The sequence below is a fragment of the Rhopalosiphum padi genome, chromosome 3 (genome assembly GCF_020882245.1).
Source record: "Rhopalosiphum padi isolate XX-2018 chromosome 3, ASM2088224v1, whole genome shotgun sequence".
NCBI lineage: Eukaryota > Metazoa > Arthropoda > Insecta > Hemiptera > Aphididae > Rhopalosiphum > Rhopalosiphum padi.
The window spans coordinates 25,499,948-25,521,322 of NC_083599.1; the positions used below are offsets into that span (position 1 = coordinate 25,499,948).

The 21,375-nt window shown below is 23.4% G+C and overlaps 2 protein-coding genes across 4 annotated transcripts; both read left to right on the forward strand.

Moving 5' to 3' along the window:
• The first annotated feature begins 165 nt into the window (after positions 1 to 165).
• Positions 166 to 10,295, forward strand: LOC132924278 (calcium channel flower). Of its 3 annotated transcripts, none has more exons than XR_009661305.1 (7): positions 166 to 540; positions 6,562 to 6,682; positions 6,773 to 6,854; positions 6,932 to 7,057; positions 7,185 to 7,292; positions 7,442 to 7,648; positions 7,898 to 10,295. XR_009661305.1 is itself a non-coding variant. In XM_060988481.1 (7 exons), exons 1-6 carry the CDS (start codon positions 538 to 540, stop codon positions 7,554 to 7,556), a joined length of 555 nt encoding a protein of 184 aa, XP_060844464.1. In that variant the 5' UTR covers positions 166 to 537; the 3' UTR covers positions 7,557 to 7,580; positions 7,898 to 10,295. The 3 variants fall into 3 exon arrangements, 2 of the variants coding, with proteins under 2 accessions (XP_060844464.1, XP_060844465.1); XM_060988481.1 differs by having other exon boundaries at positions 7,442 to 7,580; XM_060988482.1 differs by lacking the exon at positions 7,442 to 7,648.
• A 3,106-nt stretch (positions 10,296 to 13,401) lies between these two features.
• On the forward strand, positions 13,402 to 14,710 carry LOC132927895 (uncharacterized). The gene is made up of 2 exons (XM_060992473.1): positions 13,402 to 13,709; positions 14,220 to 14,710. The coding sequence occupies exons 1-2, from the start codon at positions 13,419 to 13,421 to the stop codon at positions 14,337 to 14,339; spliced, it is 411 nt and encodes a 136-aa protein (XP_060848456.1). The 5' UTR covers positions 13,402 to 13,418; the 3' UTR covers positions 14,340 to 14,710.
• The last annotated feature ends 6,665 nt before the right edge of the window (positions 14,711 to 21,375 follow it).

The following is a 21,375-nucleotide window of genomic DNA, read 5'->3' on the forward strand; positions in this document are numbered from 1 at the left end:
TGGGTGAAATTCCTCGATAAGGCGATAATAGGGCGCAATCGCACTGATAACGTGCGACCAGTCGCGAGACCGATTCGAAGGAGCGTACAGTTTTCTGCAAACGTGAAACGGGCCACTAGTTCGACCGACGACTACTGCTACTGCCACCGCCGTCGCTGCAGCAGCAGCAGCAGCTGCCGTCGGGGAGGTCTTATCTCGGGCAATAAAAACGATAAGGTCGATGACGACGACCTCACTACCACCACAGTCCAGTTAACGATTCACAATCACACATATCTTTCCGTTGTCAACAGAAGTATTTAGCAAGCCGTACTCATTGCACTAGTAATAACTGTAATTTTGTCAGTTACCGTTTTACTCGCGGTTTTATTTCACGCAACGACTGTAAAAATAATTACTCATCGGCAGCATCCGCCGTGGTTCAGATCTCTCTGCTACCCGCTTTCACCCCGTTTGCCGACGGACCCGCATACGATTGCGCGCCCACTTGAGCCCAGCTACTAGAACCACCCGCCCACGCACAAGCGCGATTCGACCATGGTGAGTCCGTATTAATATTTGCTCTTGCCGATACTCGGGTAGATTCACTGACTCCGGGTTTTATTATCATTATTGTTGTACACACTTATTACCTACTATTGTTACTATTGCACTGAGTTATTGATTTTTGTTTTGAGTGTAGTGAGTAGGTACTTGAGCATCCCCTGTAAATAGGCTAATATGCATTGGCAAAATTGTGTAAGACAATGAGTTGCGAGGGTAATAAACTTTTAAATTTCCTTGATAATACCCAAATTTATAATAGTATTATATATTTATACCACAATAGTAAAAAATACCTTGTTTAAACTCGAGGACTTTTTACTAAGACTTGTGAGATCAATACTATAATAGTTTCTATAATGTTCAAAATATGTGGGTGTATAACCTATAAGTTATAGGTATTTATATTAATTAATTTAAATTTAAAATGTTTAATAGAATATATGTTAGACATTGGCTTACTAATTTCACCAGATGGCAAGTTGTTTAATGTTGAAAAAATATATCAAACTACTCATACCCTAACGATAAATAGTTTGAGATGTAACCAAATAACTTCTGAAAAAGTGCACTATGTTATACCCACAAGATTTCATATGTCTATAAAATAAAGTGTTAGGTAATGTGCATATTGCTTAACTAAAGCACAGAAGTTAAGTCACTTCCTATAAGTAATGCTTGTGATGGAAGTGAGGAGCACTTAAAAAATACCTAATTTACAAAATTATAGTTTTTAATTTTAATTTTACTAAAGTTTTCTTAAAGCTGTAATGATTGTTATATTAGTTAATATTAATACTTAGAGATTTACATATCTCAACTGCAATATTAATACAAATGTTAAGCCCAAAAGACTTTTTACAATTTGTTAAAATTACATATTATTATATTTTTTATAGGTACCTAGTATTATGTTCATGCTCACAAGTACAAATATAATTTTTAATTTTATGCTAAAAGTTATACATTTTTTAAAAAAAGTTTATTTATTAATTAAATACGTAAAAGTCTTTGTAAATTGAGTTCTATACTATAAAGATTTTGATAACCTTAGTATATATTTAATAATTTTGTTTAAAGTTGTTTTTAACTTGAATTAAAAGTCTGTCTCCAGATTACCAAAAGTAATAACTGATTGTACTAAGGAGAAATATAATTATATTTAAATAGATCATATTTTTAATACTATGTCAGATTTGATTACTATTATTTTGCATGTTACATAGTTTCTGGATAGTATCATTGTTATTTAATTAAATATTTTATGTTCTACCTAATTTGGATTAATCCTAAGTTATTCATATACATTTCTAAATTTAAAATGTATTAAGTGCTTTATGCTGATTTGTTTCGACCACAAAATCAACTATTGATTTTATAGTATTTAATCAAACAATAAGCATCAATTACCGTTGAATGAATAAAATAAATAAATATGTTTTACTGTAACTATCAACAAAGTTAATTAAAATAATAATAAATCTATAATGTTTATAAATTAATGGTGTACATTTTGTTGTATCAGAATAAATAAAGTAACAGACGGCGCGTCATATTTCATTATAATATGTAAATAATAATCTGTAAATTGTAAATATCAGTTATCAATGTATAATAATTAATATTAGATAAATATTACAACTATACAAATTTGAAAATATACTTTAACACATTATTCCTCTATAACAATGGATTTCAAGTGAGGGACACAGTGTTATATCCTCGGTTATATCATTTATGTATTTTATAAGGAGAGAATATTTATTTTGTTTTGCCTATTTTGAAATGTATTTATGAACCAAACAGAATCATAATTATTTTTGATTATAAAATGTTAATAGTCAGCCATTTAATTATAATAGAATTATTATTACATCAGACAAGTTTATCTCACATAAAACAGCAGACTTCACACTTGACACCGAAATTCATAAAAAAGAATTGATGGAATTATAGCTAAGGCGATATCAATTTAAAAATTAAACCTTATATTAACTCCTTTTTCATTGACACATCTCTGTAATTTTGCATTTACAATTAAAAACAAACGTAGATCATGCCTCAGAAAATATTGTAATAGCAAACATCATTGTTTATATATCACCCTGAACATTGATTTATTGTGTAAACATGTATAAGGTCGCCTATCAATATTAACTTTAAAAAATATGTAATATAATTTTGTCTAGTTAATTACTATGTGTATTTAAAGTTAAAAGTTATTGTGAAGTTTTATTCAAAGGAGTTCAAAAGTGTGTATGTACTTACTATTTATTATATATTTAATGTATGTGTTCCACATAGCTAAAAATAATATAGTTAAGTTCAAGAAAAAAATAATTCTTATTATTTTAACAATTTTTATGGTAACAAAAATTCTTAGGGGCCATAACGATTATATATTAAATTAAGAGGACTAAATTAAAAAATAGTTTGAGAAGTACTGTCCTATTATAGTGCATATAAACCAAATTTTCTAGTTAATTTTATTATAAACATAGATATCACACTAGAATTGCTATTTTCCTTACATGTTAACTTTTAATTTTCTTTAATGTTAGCCTGTAACATTTTATTTATAGATATTCTACCGATGCATATTTTTGGGTAATTGAGTATTTTTTAAATTTTATTTTGATGTTGATAATTATTAATTAATGTTAGTAGCTAATATTCATAGGACATTTTAATAGCATTTAATTCAGTTTAAAATATAATAATTATAAATACTAGATAAATACCAAATTGTTTTAAAACTTGCAGTTACTGAACTACACCCATTGTAGCAAACTTTTGTTGAGCTGAACGAGTTGTTAATTTATATTATAATGAATTGACCTCTTACCAAATTTAAAGTTAAAAACATTATTTGTGTTGTACATTGCCTGTTTTACAATGTGTTAATTTTTATACAAACTATGAGTAAAATATAATTTAAAAATGTTCATTATTATTATTATTATAGAAAAATTTAAATTTTTTAAAAAGTCAACTTACAAACTCAGTTAATGTTCTTATCTTTAAATTTAATTATAGTTGAATTTACTAAACTATTATAGTCAGATGATGTTTGTAATACTAAGAAATACAGTTTGAGAATAAGTTTATATTTCTATATTTCTACTACTATTCTAGTTTTGTTATTGCCTACCTATTTGTTAGTTATCAGAATCTTATTACAATTTAAGAGCGTTTGATATTATTGTATCAATACTTAATATACTCAAAAGTTTTCTCAATAGTTTATATTTAATGTAATATATATATATTTGTATTGTATTTCTATTAAACTTTTATCTTGTATCTAAAAATAATTACATTTTTAAAGGTACTACTTTTGTAACCTTTTATTAATTTTAATTTGAAACAATTACAAAGCTGTGTCAATAATATTAAATAAAAATTAATTCTATTATTAATTAAAGTAAATTTAAATACATTTAATTATTCTATAGCCTGACAGCAGTGAAAAATTTCTTAAATTGAGAATATAATTATAACAATAGAGTTGGAATTAAAATTTCCAAAATATATAATTCATTATTTTTTAATATAATATTTTTTTTTATATGTTTAAGAAATACAATTGATTCAAATATTTAATAATGCAAAGTAAAACAATGGCTAATCATATAATTTTTTAAGTTTAAAAAAATTAAAATATATTGATTCAATCTTAACACTTAAATCTGTTAAATGAGCATGAATTTTTCTGTAATTCTACATCACAAAATGTTGTTGGTCCATATTTCATATTAATATGCAATGCAATAAAGTAAATAAGAAAATGTTGATAGGAAAATCAAGAATAAAATTTTAAATTTAAATTTTAGTAGATGTTTTATGCATTATTTTGGTTTGATTAAGGAGTTGTCATAAAACTTAAATACTGTACGTAGTGTAAGTGCTGTTGTAAATGATAATAAATACAATTATTTTTGTATCAGTTTTTCTATTAATTTTGATATCAAATTTTGTTAAATAATTGTCGAAACAGATATGTGATAATTATTTATGGTCATTAAGATAAATTTGTTAAATGTTATACATACACACTATATTTTTATGAATACTAATATCAAAGTATAATATTACTAAACTACTAATAATTTTGATAATATAAATTGACCAATTATTTTAGTTTTTAGTATTATAAATGAATTTCATGAAATATGTAAATAATGTAAAATAAAATATGCCTGAAATCACGTGAAATAAATGTATTGTTTAGATTAATTAATTTATCATATTTTAGAAAAAATATGGATGTATTTATAATTGTTGTTGGAATACTTTAAAAATATCCTGTGAAAATTGATGAATAATACATGTTAAATTTGTTAGATTTTTGTTTTGGTAAATCATACTAAAATTTAAAATATTAATTATAGTCACTATCATATTGAACAAAAGATAAAATTAAAAAAAAAATTATCTTATTTTTGTCATATCTGCATTATATTTATATTACAATTCAATTTAATAATGAGGAATTTGTATAAAAGAATTATTGAATCATTTTAAAGTACATATTAATAATGCATTTTAAAGTAAAAATGTTGCTGTTCATTTTTATAATTCTTATAATATTATAGTCACAATATTTAAAACAAAATAGATTTTTGATTATTAAGTTTTATTTTTAGTTAAATATTATTACAGACCTTAAATTAATTCACTTACTGGCTTGTGATTAAAAATTGTATTCTGTTAAGATTATACCAAAAGATTTGAATAATATCAAAATAATAGTATTTAAAATACTTCTATTCTGTTAATTATCAGAGGTAACCTTGGAAGGAATATTTAGTCGAAATAAATGTATATTTTGATTGACCAATATATTTTGTTATCACAAAATTAATTAGACTAATTGAAAACTAGATAATTCAGCATGTATTGACTATCTCCATCTTACTAACACGTTACACAATAAATTGTACGTTAAAAAGAATTTGTTTGTTCTGTTATTTTTAATATTAAATTGAATTGACCTACTATCATATTTAAAATTAAGAATATTGTTATGATGATGTTGTATTTTAAAAAAAAATTATAAGCATTTTTAAGTCATAAATATTAAAATACTCATAAATTACTTCAAAATTAAAATACCAAAAATACACCTTCTGAAGTGCCCTAAATAATATTTTAACCTTTAAACTTGATTATAGGTTAATGTACTTAAATATTAAAATTAATTGAGTAAAATGGATTTTGCATAAAGTAAAATTTGATATGTTATACCTTAATATTCAGTAAGAAAATATAGGTAAAATTTGGATATAACCTCTTCAAATTATAGAATAGTACAAATTAAAAATAAATTTTGTTTCAGATCAATAAATAAAAAAATATGTATGTACGTAAGGGTAAAAAACTTTTTGTTGGAATATATTCTTCATTGTAATTAACTTCAATTGGGTAGATATAATGTACCTATATTTTTGTATACAAAAATAATTTTTGTTTTTATAAGACTTCATTTAAAGCATAATGTATATATATTTTATGTTATTATGCTTTAAGTAAAATTTTATATATTATAGATTATGTATTTTAAATAAGAATAAATTACTTAAAAATGTTGTATGAAATATAAAGTTCTAAAGAAGAACTGATGTACAATTTCACTTTACTATCATTAAAATAAATTTAATTAAAATAGGTAATCATTGTTCTTTAATATTTCAATTTTGTACAACAACCATTATAATTAGAAATAATATATATTGATTTTATCTGGTAAAAAAATTGAATGTAGGTAACACAACACTTATCTATAGTAATCAGTAGAGTGTGATGAATATTATATCATAATACGAGTGTTGCATTTTTTTTACAATTGGTCTATGTTATTATATTACATAGGTATATTACATAATGGTTAAGCAATTTAGAAAAACATGTATATAATTTTTTAATTTAATCAAAAACAATATTATATTTCATGTAAATTAATTTATGTATAATTATGTTATAGTTTATTTAATTTAATAATATTTTTTTTTCCAATAGTCTATGGGAGATAAAGTCACAAATCTTTGGAAAAGGGCTAGCGATGAAGGTGAAAATAGAGATGAAATTCCTTGGCACTTAAAATATGGTAGTAGAACATTAGGAACATTTGCTGGCATTGGTATGTATCATTGATAATAATTGTTAAATATTTCATAATAGATAATTTAAATTATTATTATTATTATTATTAATTGTTATATCTTTTCAGTTAATTTATTCACTGGTATTTGGAATGGACTCGGATTAATTTTTTTAAACACAGATTGTTTATTTGGTGGAATTTTACAACTGTATGTTTATCAAGTATTAATTAAATATTTTTTTGTAAATTTTATACTTATATTAATCAAGTTGTGTGTAATTTTAGACTTCTCGGTATTTTACTAATTGCGTTAGAAGCACCTTTTCTATGTGTGTTTATTGATTATATGCAGAAAGTCAGTGATGTCGCTGAAAATAAACCCTATTGGACTAGAGCTATTGTATATGCTGGGTAAGAAACAACACCTATATTTATTAAATATGTTTGTACTAATTACTATTTAATGCATTATTAACTCTAAAAAATTATAATTGACGTTAAATTATGAAATATTGTTAAATTACATTGTAATTTTCAGGCTATCCTTAGTACCATTGCTTTTATGTTTTGGTCCAAGTACATTAATAGCCAGCGCTTTAGTATTTTGTACTGGTTTATTGTATGGTCTCATGTCAGTTGGAAAAAAGTAAGTTCTTATTTATGTTTTACATACACGTTTTATAATAACTATATAAATAATATGTTAAACATTTGTTTACTTTGTGTTTGATTATAATTGTTCTAAGAACACTGGCTTTTGTTTTTGTGTTTGTTACAATACTTACTACTAAATAGAGGATCTAGGGAAGACATGGGAGCTATTGCTTCTCCCGTTGATAACGTCTCTCAACCCATGGGCGGACATCACACAACTTTAATGGAAGATCCAGATGTGTGGCGTCCCACTTAAGGCAAACTGAACTAAATTTTTAAAGTGTATTATTGTTGCTTATTTTACTGGTAGTTCATCCGCTCCAATCATTCCATATAAATAGGATTTTGGTATACTTATAGATTTAGTTTTCATAATTCATTACTGTAGTAACCCAAAATTTATTTTACTACAATAATATTAAATGTAGAAACTTTAAAAAAAAATTTAAATTCAAAGAATTGCACGTTAAAATCAACTACTTTTTGTTCAATATTTAAAATTTTAACTATTTTGTATTTAAATTTGATGTTTGAAATTGATTTATAAATGCATGTATATTTATAATTTTAATAATTATTTTCAATTATTTGTTATAGGGCACCAGCAGAACAAATGAAAACTACAGCATCCACATTAGAGCCATGAAACATATACAACATTAGTGGAAAATATACACATATATATAGATGTATACAACTGTATATCACAACCTTAGAATTCACTAAAACCAATTTAAATTAATTTATTGGTTCTCAAGTGATTTTATTGAAATCACTATCCACATGCATTCCAATATACCATGGTCTCCTAACTGATGATACTCATTTATCTATGGTAATGAAGTTCAACAAAATTATTAAATTGATTCAATATATATATATAAATATATCTATATATATATATCTATAGATGTATTGATGTCCATTAATAGTATTCCTCTACATTTCATCCCATTCAATTGTATAATAGATTTTCACATATATATCTAAAAAACCTTAAATAAGATTATCTTAATATTTATTCTAATTTTACAATATAATCTTGTTGCATGCCATTAATATACATAAATTTAGTTGTCATGATTTAAAACAATTTTTAATAGGATATTGAAATTTTTACTGCTAAAATATAAATATAACATTAACCAAGTGACTGCAGAATCTCTATTGAATCATTTTTATGATAATTATATCCAATATTAATAATTTGTAATTCTAAAATTATTTACCTAGTTGAATAAGTTTTAGGTTACTTATAAAGTAACTTAAACTACTTTTAAATATTTTGTTTATTTATTATTACCATTTTTCTTTAAGTATTTAATTTATGTGAATTATCCCAAAGAACACGCTCGCACTGTAATAACTCATTTTAATGTTCCTGTTATTGATAAATAATATTTATCGTACAATATAAACAAGTTTATGTACTATGGACATCTTAAATATCTTTTTATTTAATTATTTATTAATGTCATCTAATTTAAATTATTTTATCAAGTAATAATTAAACATAAAAAAAAAAAAATTAAAAACTACCCTTTGTTTTAAACGATATTATTAAAAATAATAATAATTTTTCAAGTAACAAAATTATTTTCATAAAATTAATTAATTAAATAAAATACAAATATGTTCATAATTTCATTACTGTTTTTCTAACTTAAATTATTAAAGTGTAACATAAATTATGAAAATGTAATGTTTCATATTATCGTTATTTACATTTAAAATGTATTTATAAATAAATTATTTAAAATAAAGAAATGTGTTTAAATACAATTATATATTATTAGGTATTACAGATATGAGATAATATGTAAAATCCATGTATATTTTACTAAGAATTAATTTATTCATTCAATATTAAACAAAATGGACTTAATGTGTTTAACTGCAGTCAGTGAATGGTGCTGCGGTTATGCACTATCCGATATTGCTTGCTCTTGGATAGATGACCACCCAAATTCCTAGCAACAAAACTATGTTTCATATATGAGAATACATGTTTCAAAAATTCTAACGTATCATACTTTACCTTAACAAAATATATCTCTCAGCTTATGGTTATAGTTGCTAAAATTTAATTAAAAATATATATATGTATTATGAATGTATTAATTATTTATTGGTAACATTTTCTGATGAGCAAAAGTAAAATTAAATTCCTTATACTTTAACATAATTTTTTAATTATCTGACAGTTTATATCATATCTTTAATACCTATGAGTAAAAATAATAAGTATATTTTCACTACATAAACTATACAAATGTTTGTTATCATTTACTTATTTCTAAAATGTCAGTAGTTGATTTAAAAATGAATAAAAAATGAATTGTACTTATCATTTCCTAACTGTTAATAATATCAATTATGCGAGTACAAATATATAGAGAATTTGGGTTTTTTCCTTAAAAAAAATATACTATAATATGTAAGTTAATTAATATAATTACTGTAATAATATCTTTAAATTTTAAAAACTATATGGAAGCTTTTTAACTCCTTTTTTTTTATAGAATTATTGTTATTTTTAATAAACCATATTAATTGAATTTAGCCTTTAGAAAATAACTGTTTTCATGAAATATAGGCAAAAACTTATTATATATTAATTAATTTGACTTTTGAATACTAAGTCATAGTTTAACATTGATTATTATTTATAGTTTTAGTTTTAAGTTTAGACTATTAACTATTTTAATATTCATTGTAAACATAATTGTTATAAATTGTTGTGTAATTGGCAAAAAAATATGTTACCTACTAAATTAATACACAATAGTATAGTTTATTAAGACTATAATAATCCATTACTATTCGTGCATACTTTACTACATATTTTATGGATTTTATAACAATATGTTCATCAGTATTTAAACAAAATATTAACCATTGTATTATTTAATGTGACATTTAAAAAAGTTATTTAGAAAATAAATAATTAGAATTATATTTTAACTGTATTCAATTAAAATATACATAAACTTGAGGTTGTTATTACTGTATACACCATTATGACTGTATCCATTATAATATTAATTATATAAAATGTATCTATATGAAGGTTAAAGATCATAAAAATATAATAAATAATATCAACAACTTCCAGAATACATTTATTAATAAAGTATGTCATTTTTTCATTAATTCATTTTTAAATTCAAACGTTATTGAATTTTTATTTATTTTATTTGTTTTTTTCTAATGAATAATTAATCACATTTGGATATTCTTGCTATAATTTATCTATATTATTTGATATTTTAATATTTTAATTTACATTACCTAAAATATTTTTTCTTATATTATTATTTTTAACAAATTATTAGTAAAAAGTACTTTATCAATTATTTGTAATCTATACATAAATGTATTTGAAAAAAAATTGTATGTATTACCTACATACTTAAAATTCCTTTTGAGTTGAAAATATTAGTTTTATTATTCTATGCGTTTTTTTGATAACAGTGAATATGATTTAAGTGTTAAGTGGTTATTTTATGTGAAAATAATGCAACTCTTATATAAATTATAATAATTTTAGATAAGTATTCAATAAGTTGTGAAAAAAATACTGGTATCTATTTGATAAATATTCTAGGAATTAAAATAGTCACAATTTTTCTGTTTAGTGTAAAATTAGTAAGATGCAATTACCTGATGACAAAAAATATTATTATCAATTATGAACAACAGAAGAATATTATATTTACTAATTGTTCTTATACTTTTATTTTTCTATAAAACTACTAGCCCTAATCTTATTACATTGGTAGATTTAATTGATTTTATATATTTAATGTGAGTAATTCTGATGAAGTTAGGATAAAAATATATTTGTAATATTAAAAATAACTAATAAGATTCAATTAAGTTATAAAATGTGGTAAACTGGGTAATGTGGTACATAAAATAAACCTATGTTACTTCTTATAATATAACCTTACATTTTTATAATTCAATTTGTATTAATTGAAAAAACTATTGTAAGAAGACGTTTAAGATAGAATACTATTTGATCTTCAGTATCTTTTTTCATTTAACAAATTAGCAGTCTGCAAGTAGTAAGTAAATTTACTAAAAATTCAAATAATTTTGCGTTCTCAATTTAAAAAAATCAATTAATGGTATATAATATGTATTAAGCCTTTTTCAGATTAAAAGTCCTCAAACTACATTTTTACCTTTCTTGCATTTAATGCACAGACTATGTCTGACATTTTATTAATTAACAGATTTAATTTATAACAAAAGACCATGTAGTTAGTACAACAATGATATTCATATGAACTTTTTTTCTATACTGTGCAAGTTTTGTACTTATGAGAAATTTTTTAAATACATTTTGAGTAAGTAATGAATTTATTTATTTTGTATGGGTTGTTTTATAAATTATATAATAATAATTGTCAATAAGTACAAAATATGGTTTTTTTCTTATATCCATTTAATAAATCTGCCATGGATTGTAAGTATATTTTAAGGAAATATGACTATTGAGTAGTTCAATATAGGCAATTTTATAAGTACATGTGAATAGATTTTTGTGTATATATAAGCTGAGCATGCACATACATAATATCATTATAGTACAAATATTAATTATTTTGTCTTAAACAAAATTCTGAAAACAATTGATTTGTTATGTGATTTAGATGAAAATGACTCTTAAAATGTTTAAATTAATTTTTACATTAGAATTCTTAATATTCAAAATAAACGCCCCTGCAAAAAATGGAAATATCGTTTTTAAATAATGATAAATTAATTTATACTTTTAAAGTTTTATACAATTAATATTTTAACTTTTCAGTTTTTACTATTAAAAATAAGTATGGTTACAATCAGTCTTGTAAAAAATACTTTTGAAAAAGTATTAAGATACCTACTATTTACTAATAATAGAATAGTAGTATTTGAATAAAAAAGTATTAAAAATATTTTTAAAATACTATGATAAAAATGTATATTGTATATCATTAGTATTTGTTACTACTGACCATAGATTTTAATAATTACACAAATACTATAACCAAAGTGGATATATAAATATATGTATCCACCTTGATTATAACATGTCTGACTATTTAGAGGTAAATACATGTTCACATATTGCATATACATTAAACATAAATTTCAACTAATATTAATAAAATTATTAGATTTTCATTCTTAAAAAATTACAATACAGAACCCTTACCTATAGAATAAGATGTGGCATTTTTTTAATTTTAAAATTTTTTGTCAAATTATGAAAAATAATTATTATAAAATGGATTTTATATATAGTATTCAAATACTTTACAAGGCTGTATACAATAAATATACTGTAGATATCCCTTCCTCCTTGGTTGCCAACTGTGATTAACCAGTCAATATTCTATTTGATGTCCTTATAAATATCCTTACCTAGGTAAAAAGAAAATCGTTATTATTTTATATATGGGAATTCACGAATTTGTGCTTATAATTTTTGGGTCCATATTAGTATATTACATAATATCAACCTGTATAGTGTATATTATTAAATGAAGCATGATGAAAATGTATAACGTCTTGAAGTGAAGGTTTTATATACTCAATATTTGGTAACTTATTCTATTTATCTATGACAGATACGAACACCAAGAATTCAAAATTCAAATTGTAAACAAAATTAAATTTCGCAGTAATAAACTATGTTAATGGTGGTTGAGCGTTAGATGCGATTCCCATAAGCTATATTTGAAGATAAACATTATGGACATTAAAAATAATTTTCTATTTATTAACCAGTACCTATATCTTAAAACGTGCTGGGCAATATACCCTGGGGGTGCCTATTACTTATTAGGTATTGTATACATTAAAGTACTATAAACGTATATTGTATAAATTATAACAAAACAAATAGGTAATCGGAAATTAAATAGATAGATAGGTAGTTACTAAAAATATATATTGTTATCAACTATAAAATATAATATAGGTAATCTAGACTCGATTTTATATAGCAACGCATCATAAATGTAAATAACACCTAATTTAATTTAAATAATTAAATTTGAAAACTATTTTTATAAACGTTAAATGTAAATTAAATTAAATTTCTCAAATAATAAATTATAAAACGATGTCAGAGCAATTGATTAATGAAAATCAAGCCAAACTTTTAACCAACACAAAAAACAAAAATAAAAATGTTATTAAGAAGAAGAAGCGGCGGCGAAAGAAAAAAAAATGTGTATGTTGTTCCAGGATATTACGTCCAGATGAATCCTTGGAAAAAGTTGTGGCTAATGACAGAATGATATTCTTGTCTTCTATTCATCCTCCCGTCATTGTAGGCCACAAAAATTGCATTCAAGCACCAATCAAAACACCCAAGCGTAGAGGATTTTTGTTGAACTTGGAAAACTATGGAGTAAGTGTACCTACTTATAGTGTTATTGACTTATTAGCTATTATTTATTACACATACGTTACACATAATGATTGTTAATTAGGTATTAAAAGAATTTTTAATTCTATATATTTCTGTATGGTTTTTATTAGATATAAATATATATAAAATTATACTAATATAAGTATAATAATAACCACATTAATATGAGACCATTTATACTGCTTTATTTATAGTTAAAAACCATAAAATTACAATATCGACTGTGTAAAATGCTTTTTTGTGTTCGTTTAAGTTATTTAAATTTAATTATTGAGTTAAAGAAACCATATTATCAGTAGGAATTCAATGTAATAATAAGATCAGTAAAATTGTTTTCAATTTATTTCCAATTTCAATAATATTGTATACAATAGATATTGGCGAATATTACAATATTGTAACTTAATGGCTAATATCTTAATGGAGCAATGCGGGGTACAAAATATTTATGCAACTAAATATTATAAAATGTTTGTAACCGTTTTTTAGAGAAGGTGGTTACCGGGTGCCGTGACCAAATATGTGGCTGAATTGATGGAGCAAACAAAAGCAGGAACTCTTGGACCGTTACCGGGGAGGATAAGAAATAATAGGAAAATACTAGACTAGTTAGCGATATTCCGTGGAAGGTGTTAAAGAAAAGATTGAACAACCATTTGTGACGATTGTTATAAGCCGATCAAAAAACTATGTCTATATAAGTATATAGGTGTATAGGTGTATATATATTTAGCTATAGGGATATAAAAAAAAGTCATCGGGCATCAAACAGCGTTCAAATCTTGTACAGCTATACGCTTAAACTAAGTGCTGTATTATAGCCCCAAATACAAATTTACGTAGGTATAGACTAACTTCTACCACGCGGAATGTAGCAATGTTGGAATGTGTGATAATAAAAGAAATCAGGTCACGGATTTCTGTACAATTTTAACAATATTTAATTATGTATAAAAAATACATTTATTTTTATTATTTTAATCGATTAAAACATTTATTTTATCAATTATTGATAACTTGGTATAGGCATATAGTTAGGCATTGTAATTGTGTTATGTAGGTTTATAACAATCCACGAAGCAAGGTGGATTTAGAATTTTTGGTGCTACCGTTTTGGTGGTTTATGTAGAATAAAATTGTCCAGCATAATTATCTATGGATAGCACGGAAAGTAATATTTCTTCTCGGCGTATGATAACAGTCAATTAGTAGTAGGTATAAACTTAACTACAATTACACAATAAATGTAGGTTTATACAACAGCGTACGAAACAGCTAGCGTTGTGCGAACGCTATTAATGATTTCGTTAATATTATTAGAATACTGAATAATATAGGATTTACCAAAGTACCTATATGCCATATAGATTTAAACGTTCATACGCAGTAACAACGTCATGCAGTATCGTATTCAATTTGATATATTATATACTTACTCAGATGTAACGAATAAACGAAACACAAAAGTAAAATAGTTTTCATCACTGTTTGCAGTGAAATTAAATTTGTAATTTATTAAGTATACAATTATACATATATTAGGTACATATTAAAATCATTATTTTGTAGAATTTACTATAAAATAAATGTCAAATACATATCTCTGATCAAGATAATATTTTATTAATAGGATGTCTGCAACGCACATACGTGGAAAATTTGAATTCAGCTAAATCAATCAAATTTAAAGTTAAGAACATCATTTGTGTTTAGACGATAGCTTTTGACGATACTTTCAAACTTTCTGTGACACGATGATCATTTTTAGTTTGTATTACCTACCTTACATATTCATAATTTATTATAGGTACTTAGGTACCTAAGGAAAAATATTTATACATACAACATACAATATACATACATACATACATACAACATATATTTATACATATTTATACTATATATATATAACTTTATATAGGTACAAAGTAGTATAGTAGAATGCTACTAAGTACCTACTAGATATTTTTCTCGGCAAGAATAATTGAGGAATCATAGATACATTTTTGGTCATTATAATATTATATTATTATTTTTTTAATTATTACCGTATCGACTATAATATATAAGTAGATTTTAAATCAATGTTTAGATCGCCGCCAAGAATGATGGGAAACATATCTGTATTAAATTGAAATATTATAAAAAGCCATCATATTTACCTATATGACTTAGCCATAATGACTATATTATAATATAGGTACTTACTATATACTAGGGTGGTTTTTATAATTATTGTTGCTTGTTATTGGGTTATTTTAAAATAAATACGTTGTGGAATCTTGTAAATTTTTGTATTAATTGATCTTAATTTCATTTAATCAATCATGTGATCATTTTCAACTTCTTTGGGAAAAAATAAAGATAAACAAAAAAATATTTCAATGCTTGTGTTATTTTGGAATCTGTATTTTTAAACTAATTCGACAAACATAATTTTTATATTTTCTTCCGTCAGGCTAAATCTAAACCAAAACGAAACCGACAGCACTTTATAGCTCAGCTTTAGGCTATACTTACGAAGCTACTACATGAATAATGGTTTAATATTTGACTCAAAATCTGCGTATTATTTTATATGGCGTCAAATGCATTTGGATTAAACAAAATGTGTTTGTATAAGTACCAATGTCCAATAGTTTTACTTGGAAGTAAAAAGTATAGATGTACATAATAATTAGTTTTAAAATTAATTTAGAAATTAAATATTTTGACAATATTTTAAAACATTCTGACAACCCAAAATTCGGCCCGCGCCGCTATTGTATACAGCTCGCTTTAAATTTTAGAACGAAGAATTTTTTGTTTATACATTTCATTATTTTAAAGTTTTAGAGAGTATTTTTTTTCATAATAAATAATTTAAGAATATAAAATTTTTATTTTTATCTGGCACGCCAAAAATTATAATATTTTTTAATTTCAAAAAACAATATTTCCACAGTATTTTTAAAATATAATTTTGCTGTGCGGGGCATGTCAAAAAAACGTCTCAAATTGTGTATTGTATGGACAATATACATTATAGAGACTATCTGGTTGGTAGATCACGGCGGGTTAAGGTTCTCAATTGTATTTTATATCTACCGTTTAATAACTCATCGAATATATCCACGGGTGGCCCTTACGGTATACATTGTTTATTATTATTATTTTCGTTTTTATAAATTATGTCAAGTTTGTTTCACTTTTATTGACCATTTTATCATATTATATAAGTATGCAACAGTCGGCTGTCAACTATGTACCTGATTATTATAATATATATATATAATATATACATTTATGCCTGTGTGTAGGATTCAGTTAAACTGGCGAAAATCAGACAAGTGTTTTAGGACGAAATCGCTATTTCATTGCATACTTATAATATATTGTGCGCTAGGTATTCTAGTATAGTATAATTGGTTATTTTATGCTTTTACATATTTTTATTGGTGTATGCTAGGTAATTGCTAGGTAAGCGCAAAACAAAGTATGTTTGATAAAAGTGTGATAAAAATATAATTTAATTAATATCGTAATTCAAAAATATTTTTCGTGGGAATTTAAAACTTTTACATATAATATATTATTATATTTTATAAAAACAATTACATTTTTTAAATATTTAGATTAATAATAATAATAACAATTTGTTTTATAATATTGCCTATTTGTAGTTTATACTATTATTGTACCAGTGTATTACTAATAATTACTTAATAATAATTATTAATATAACTATATATTTTTAAGTGTATGATTACGTATGATAAAAGCATAAAGCACTGTTTCCACTCAAAATAGTTTTAATAGTTTTTCATATTCAAATTTAACACATTCATTATGATGACTTATAGGTACTCAGTGAGTTAATAATTGTTGTGCTTATCATTACTCATTAGTTATAGGTAATCTTTTGGAGTAGTAGAAATGCACCAAATGTCAACTTCAATATCTTTCTGGTAGAAAAGTAAATTTAGTTGTAGTGTTTAAAGGGGATTAAAAATAAATAATAATCTTCTTACATTTTTTTTAATAATTGTGGGAAAATAATTAGGGGAAAATGGGAATTTTTTTGCAAAACCATTTTTACTTTCTCGAATTATCGTTGAATTAAAAAAAAAACCAAATACTCATTACTATACATATTATGCATTTTAAAAGTCATTAATTTATAACACAATAAATATTTTATTATTTATTATAATACAATAATAAACATATTTTTATTCACGAATTTATCAATAGCGTTCTTAATATCGATGTTGATATTTTTTTCAATGTAAAATATTGAAGAGTTATTACATTTTTACTTTGCAACTCATACGCAGCTATGTATTAACTTTACGCATTGCAGAATAGCTTCGTTCACACGTAGCCGAAAACGGTAAAACGAGAAATATTTTTTCATGCATGGAATAGATTATAATTGTATTAACTAGATTTAAGAAAAAAAATAAATATTTTGTTATTGTCCAAGATTTTGGCAATTATTATTGTTGTAAAATAAGTATTTTTTACTTTTTATAACGTTCGATAATTTTTTTCGAGGGGAAGTGTAAGTAGCGATTACTTGTTATACTTTATTTAAACCTATAACCCATGTAAAAAATGTATTTGCAAATAGCTTTTTTGTCATCATGCCTACACCAAAACTTTAATTTTCAATGACAGCTGAAGTGCTTGAAAATGAGCTCTTTCTGTCAAGCGAATAGTTAATGATACTACGCGGTGGTAAGAAAGATTACTATTCAAATCATATATATATATATATATATTTCAATAAATACTTTAAATAAATTTAAACCAGAATTGATTAATAAAAACTAGTGAAACCTAAAGAGTAAAGGTGTTTGCAAGAATGCAATTTTTACATAATTGTTAACAATTTTATTTTTACTTAGTTTCTACAACATTTAATAAAAATGATTTATTACGCATGACCTCGCAGTAAATATTAGTTGTATTCTTATTTTTAGATAGGCAGACAATTTATTGATATTTTTATCAAGTAATAAATATTGTACCGTGACCTTTAAGTTAATTATTTTTTCTATAGGTGAATCTTAGTTACAGCAGTGATTCAACAGTTGGTGCGTATCATGCATAGCTTGATGTAAAATATTTTTTGATTTATTTATTATAATATTTATTATGAATTAATCAATTACTAACTATAATCACTTAAAACGGAAATTAGAAAAAATATTTTTAAATAAAGTTATAAATATGATAGATTCTAATTTTTCTATTAAAAGAATATTATAATAAGTTCTTTCAAGAAATTATACATTATATACAACTCCGGTCTTACAAAGTCTATTGGTGCTTACCACTCAAGTCTAATGCCAAAAGTCCTAAATAAAGCTGAAATCCTTCATTCCCTTCACTTGATATGTTAAGACTTAAATTTTCATTAAATCAAGAATTAAAATTCGTAAGTAGTAACATTTTATCACATAATTTTAATTCTAACCTCCAAAGAATACACAATTACTTTAAAAAAATTAATTAGAAATCACTATAATACTTTTGATCTCACCTGCCATTGAATCGCCACGAATGAACTAAATCGATACAAATTTCAAACTCTCTTCACTAAAAAAAAAAAAATAATTTAAAAAATCAGTTAGTTTATAAACAATATTACTTTTACCTAAACTAAGATGTACCGTACAACAGGGCGACTCCGAACATATTTTGACATTTTTTTAAAATTATTCTCAAAGTATTGATTGCAAAATTATAAAAAAAATATAGAATATTCTTTAAACAAATTGGAATAACATTGTTAAAAAACCAATTAAAAAAATTAAAAACCCCGACTTTTTAAAAAAGTTGAACTTTGTTCGAGTGGTGAAATATATACATCGGTGCATCTAAAAGCCGGGAAAACGATGGTGCCGCTGTGAACTGTAATAATTCTAAATGTATACAATTTTACTAGTTAAATATTAATCGTAAAATGCATATAACTATCTTTAAAGCTTTTTATCTTATTATGCGAATGAAAATTATATGTCCGCCATCATAGTAATATCATTAATTAATATCGGATGCGAAGTCGATGACGACTGACGACTAATGCAAAATTAATACTTATTTGTATATATTTAATGACTTTTATTTTTCATTTTTTTTTAAATTTCTTACATATTATAATTTCAATTATAAATCTCTTAGAGACAAGATTAAAACAAAAGTACTACAATATTATTTTGAATATTTTGAGAGATTCAACATCTTGGTTCCTCATATATAAAAAGTTTTAATTATTTGTTCTTACCATTTAATATTTTTAACTTATAAATTGTGAACCTTGTATATTAAACCTTAGTAATAACTTATAATGTAATAATGATTATAGATCAAACTGCGGATATTAAAAAAAACTATGGCATGCGGGGATGGTGTATCTAAATTGCATATCTAATGCGCCGTGTTAATATAATTTTTATATTGAAATTTGAATAGCATAAAAAAATCTAATACAGAATATTATTATACGATACAAGAAAAAATATTTATTTATTTTTTATTTGACAATGTTATAAGTTTTATATAAGTTAAATAAGTTAATAACAATTGTATACATAGATTATGACGAATTGATTTCGTTTATTTTTTTTTACATTAATAAGAAATCCATTAAAAATTTTAATTTATTATACAAGATTATAATAATAAATTATTCAATGAATAATATATAAAAATATGTTTCCTACTAATTAAATTTATAGTATTATGTATAGAAAATAATCATATAACCATTTTATAAAAATTTCAAGTATCTACATTTATTCGTTTTTGAATTACAACAAAATACAAAATTCGTTTAGAAAATAATAGTAATTATACAGGAAAATATGCAATGTCGTAAACATTTGAATTTGAAACGCTTGTAGGTTAGGTTTGAATAACTTATGAGCAATTTAGTAGCCAATTTTAAAATCTTAGATATATAAAATAATTTTTTTTTATAAATTTCTTACAAACAAAATACATTTTAATTTAATTACTTATAAAAAAATATTGTGAGTATTTATTTAATATTTTTAATATTTTTTTGTTGAAATATTAAAATCTCGTGAGAAACCTTGTATTAGATTTTTAAGCATTTTTGTTCAGTCAATAATTTTTTATCGACAGTTATAAATAAAAAAAAATGGAAATTTTTAAATATCTATTAACTCAAAGAGAATTAAAATACTTTTGAAAACTATATTGTGTATAAAAAATTATCATATATTATGAAAGACTTTTCTACAGTGCAAGTTGTAGGTGGCAATATAATGTATAATAGACAGTATTTATATTTATATTTTATAATTTCAATTTTCTTTAGTTAGGTCGTATAATCATTTATAATGTACACATATATCATTATATTTTATAAAAAAAATTTAATATTTTTAACATTAATTATACATAAACTAAAAAATTGTATACGTTTAACATTAGTTATATGTTAATAAAAAAAAATAAATACTTTGAATATTAAAAATTAATTATTTATTACTAAATAAGTAAATTCGAGGTAATAGCGAACCAACTAATATGAATTTTTTTTAAATGATGTGTGTATTATTTTTTATAAAATAATTTTCATATTAAATTTAATTGATAAAATATGTAACTATGGTTTATATATTATTTAAAA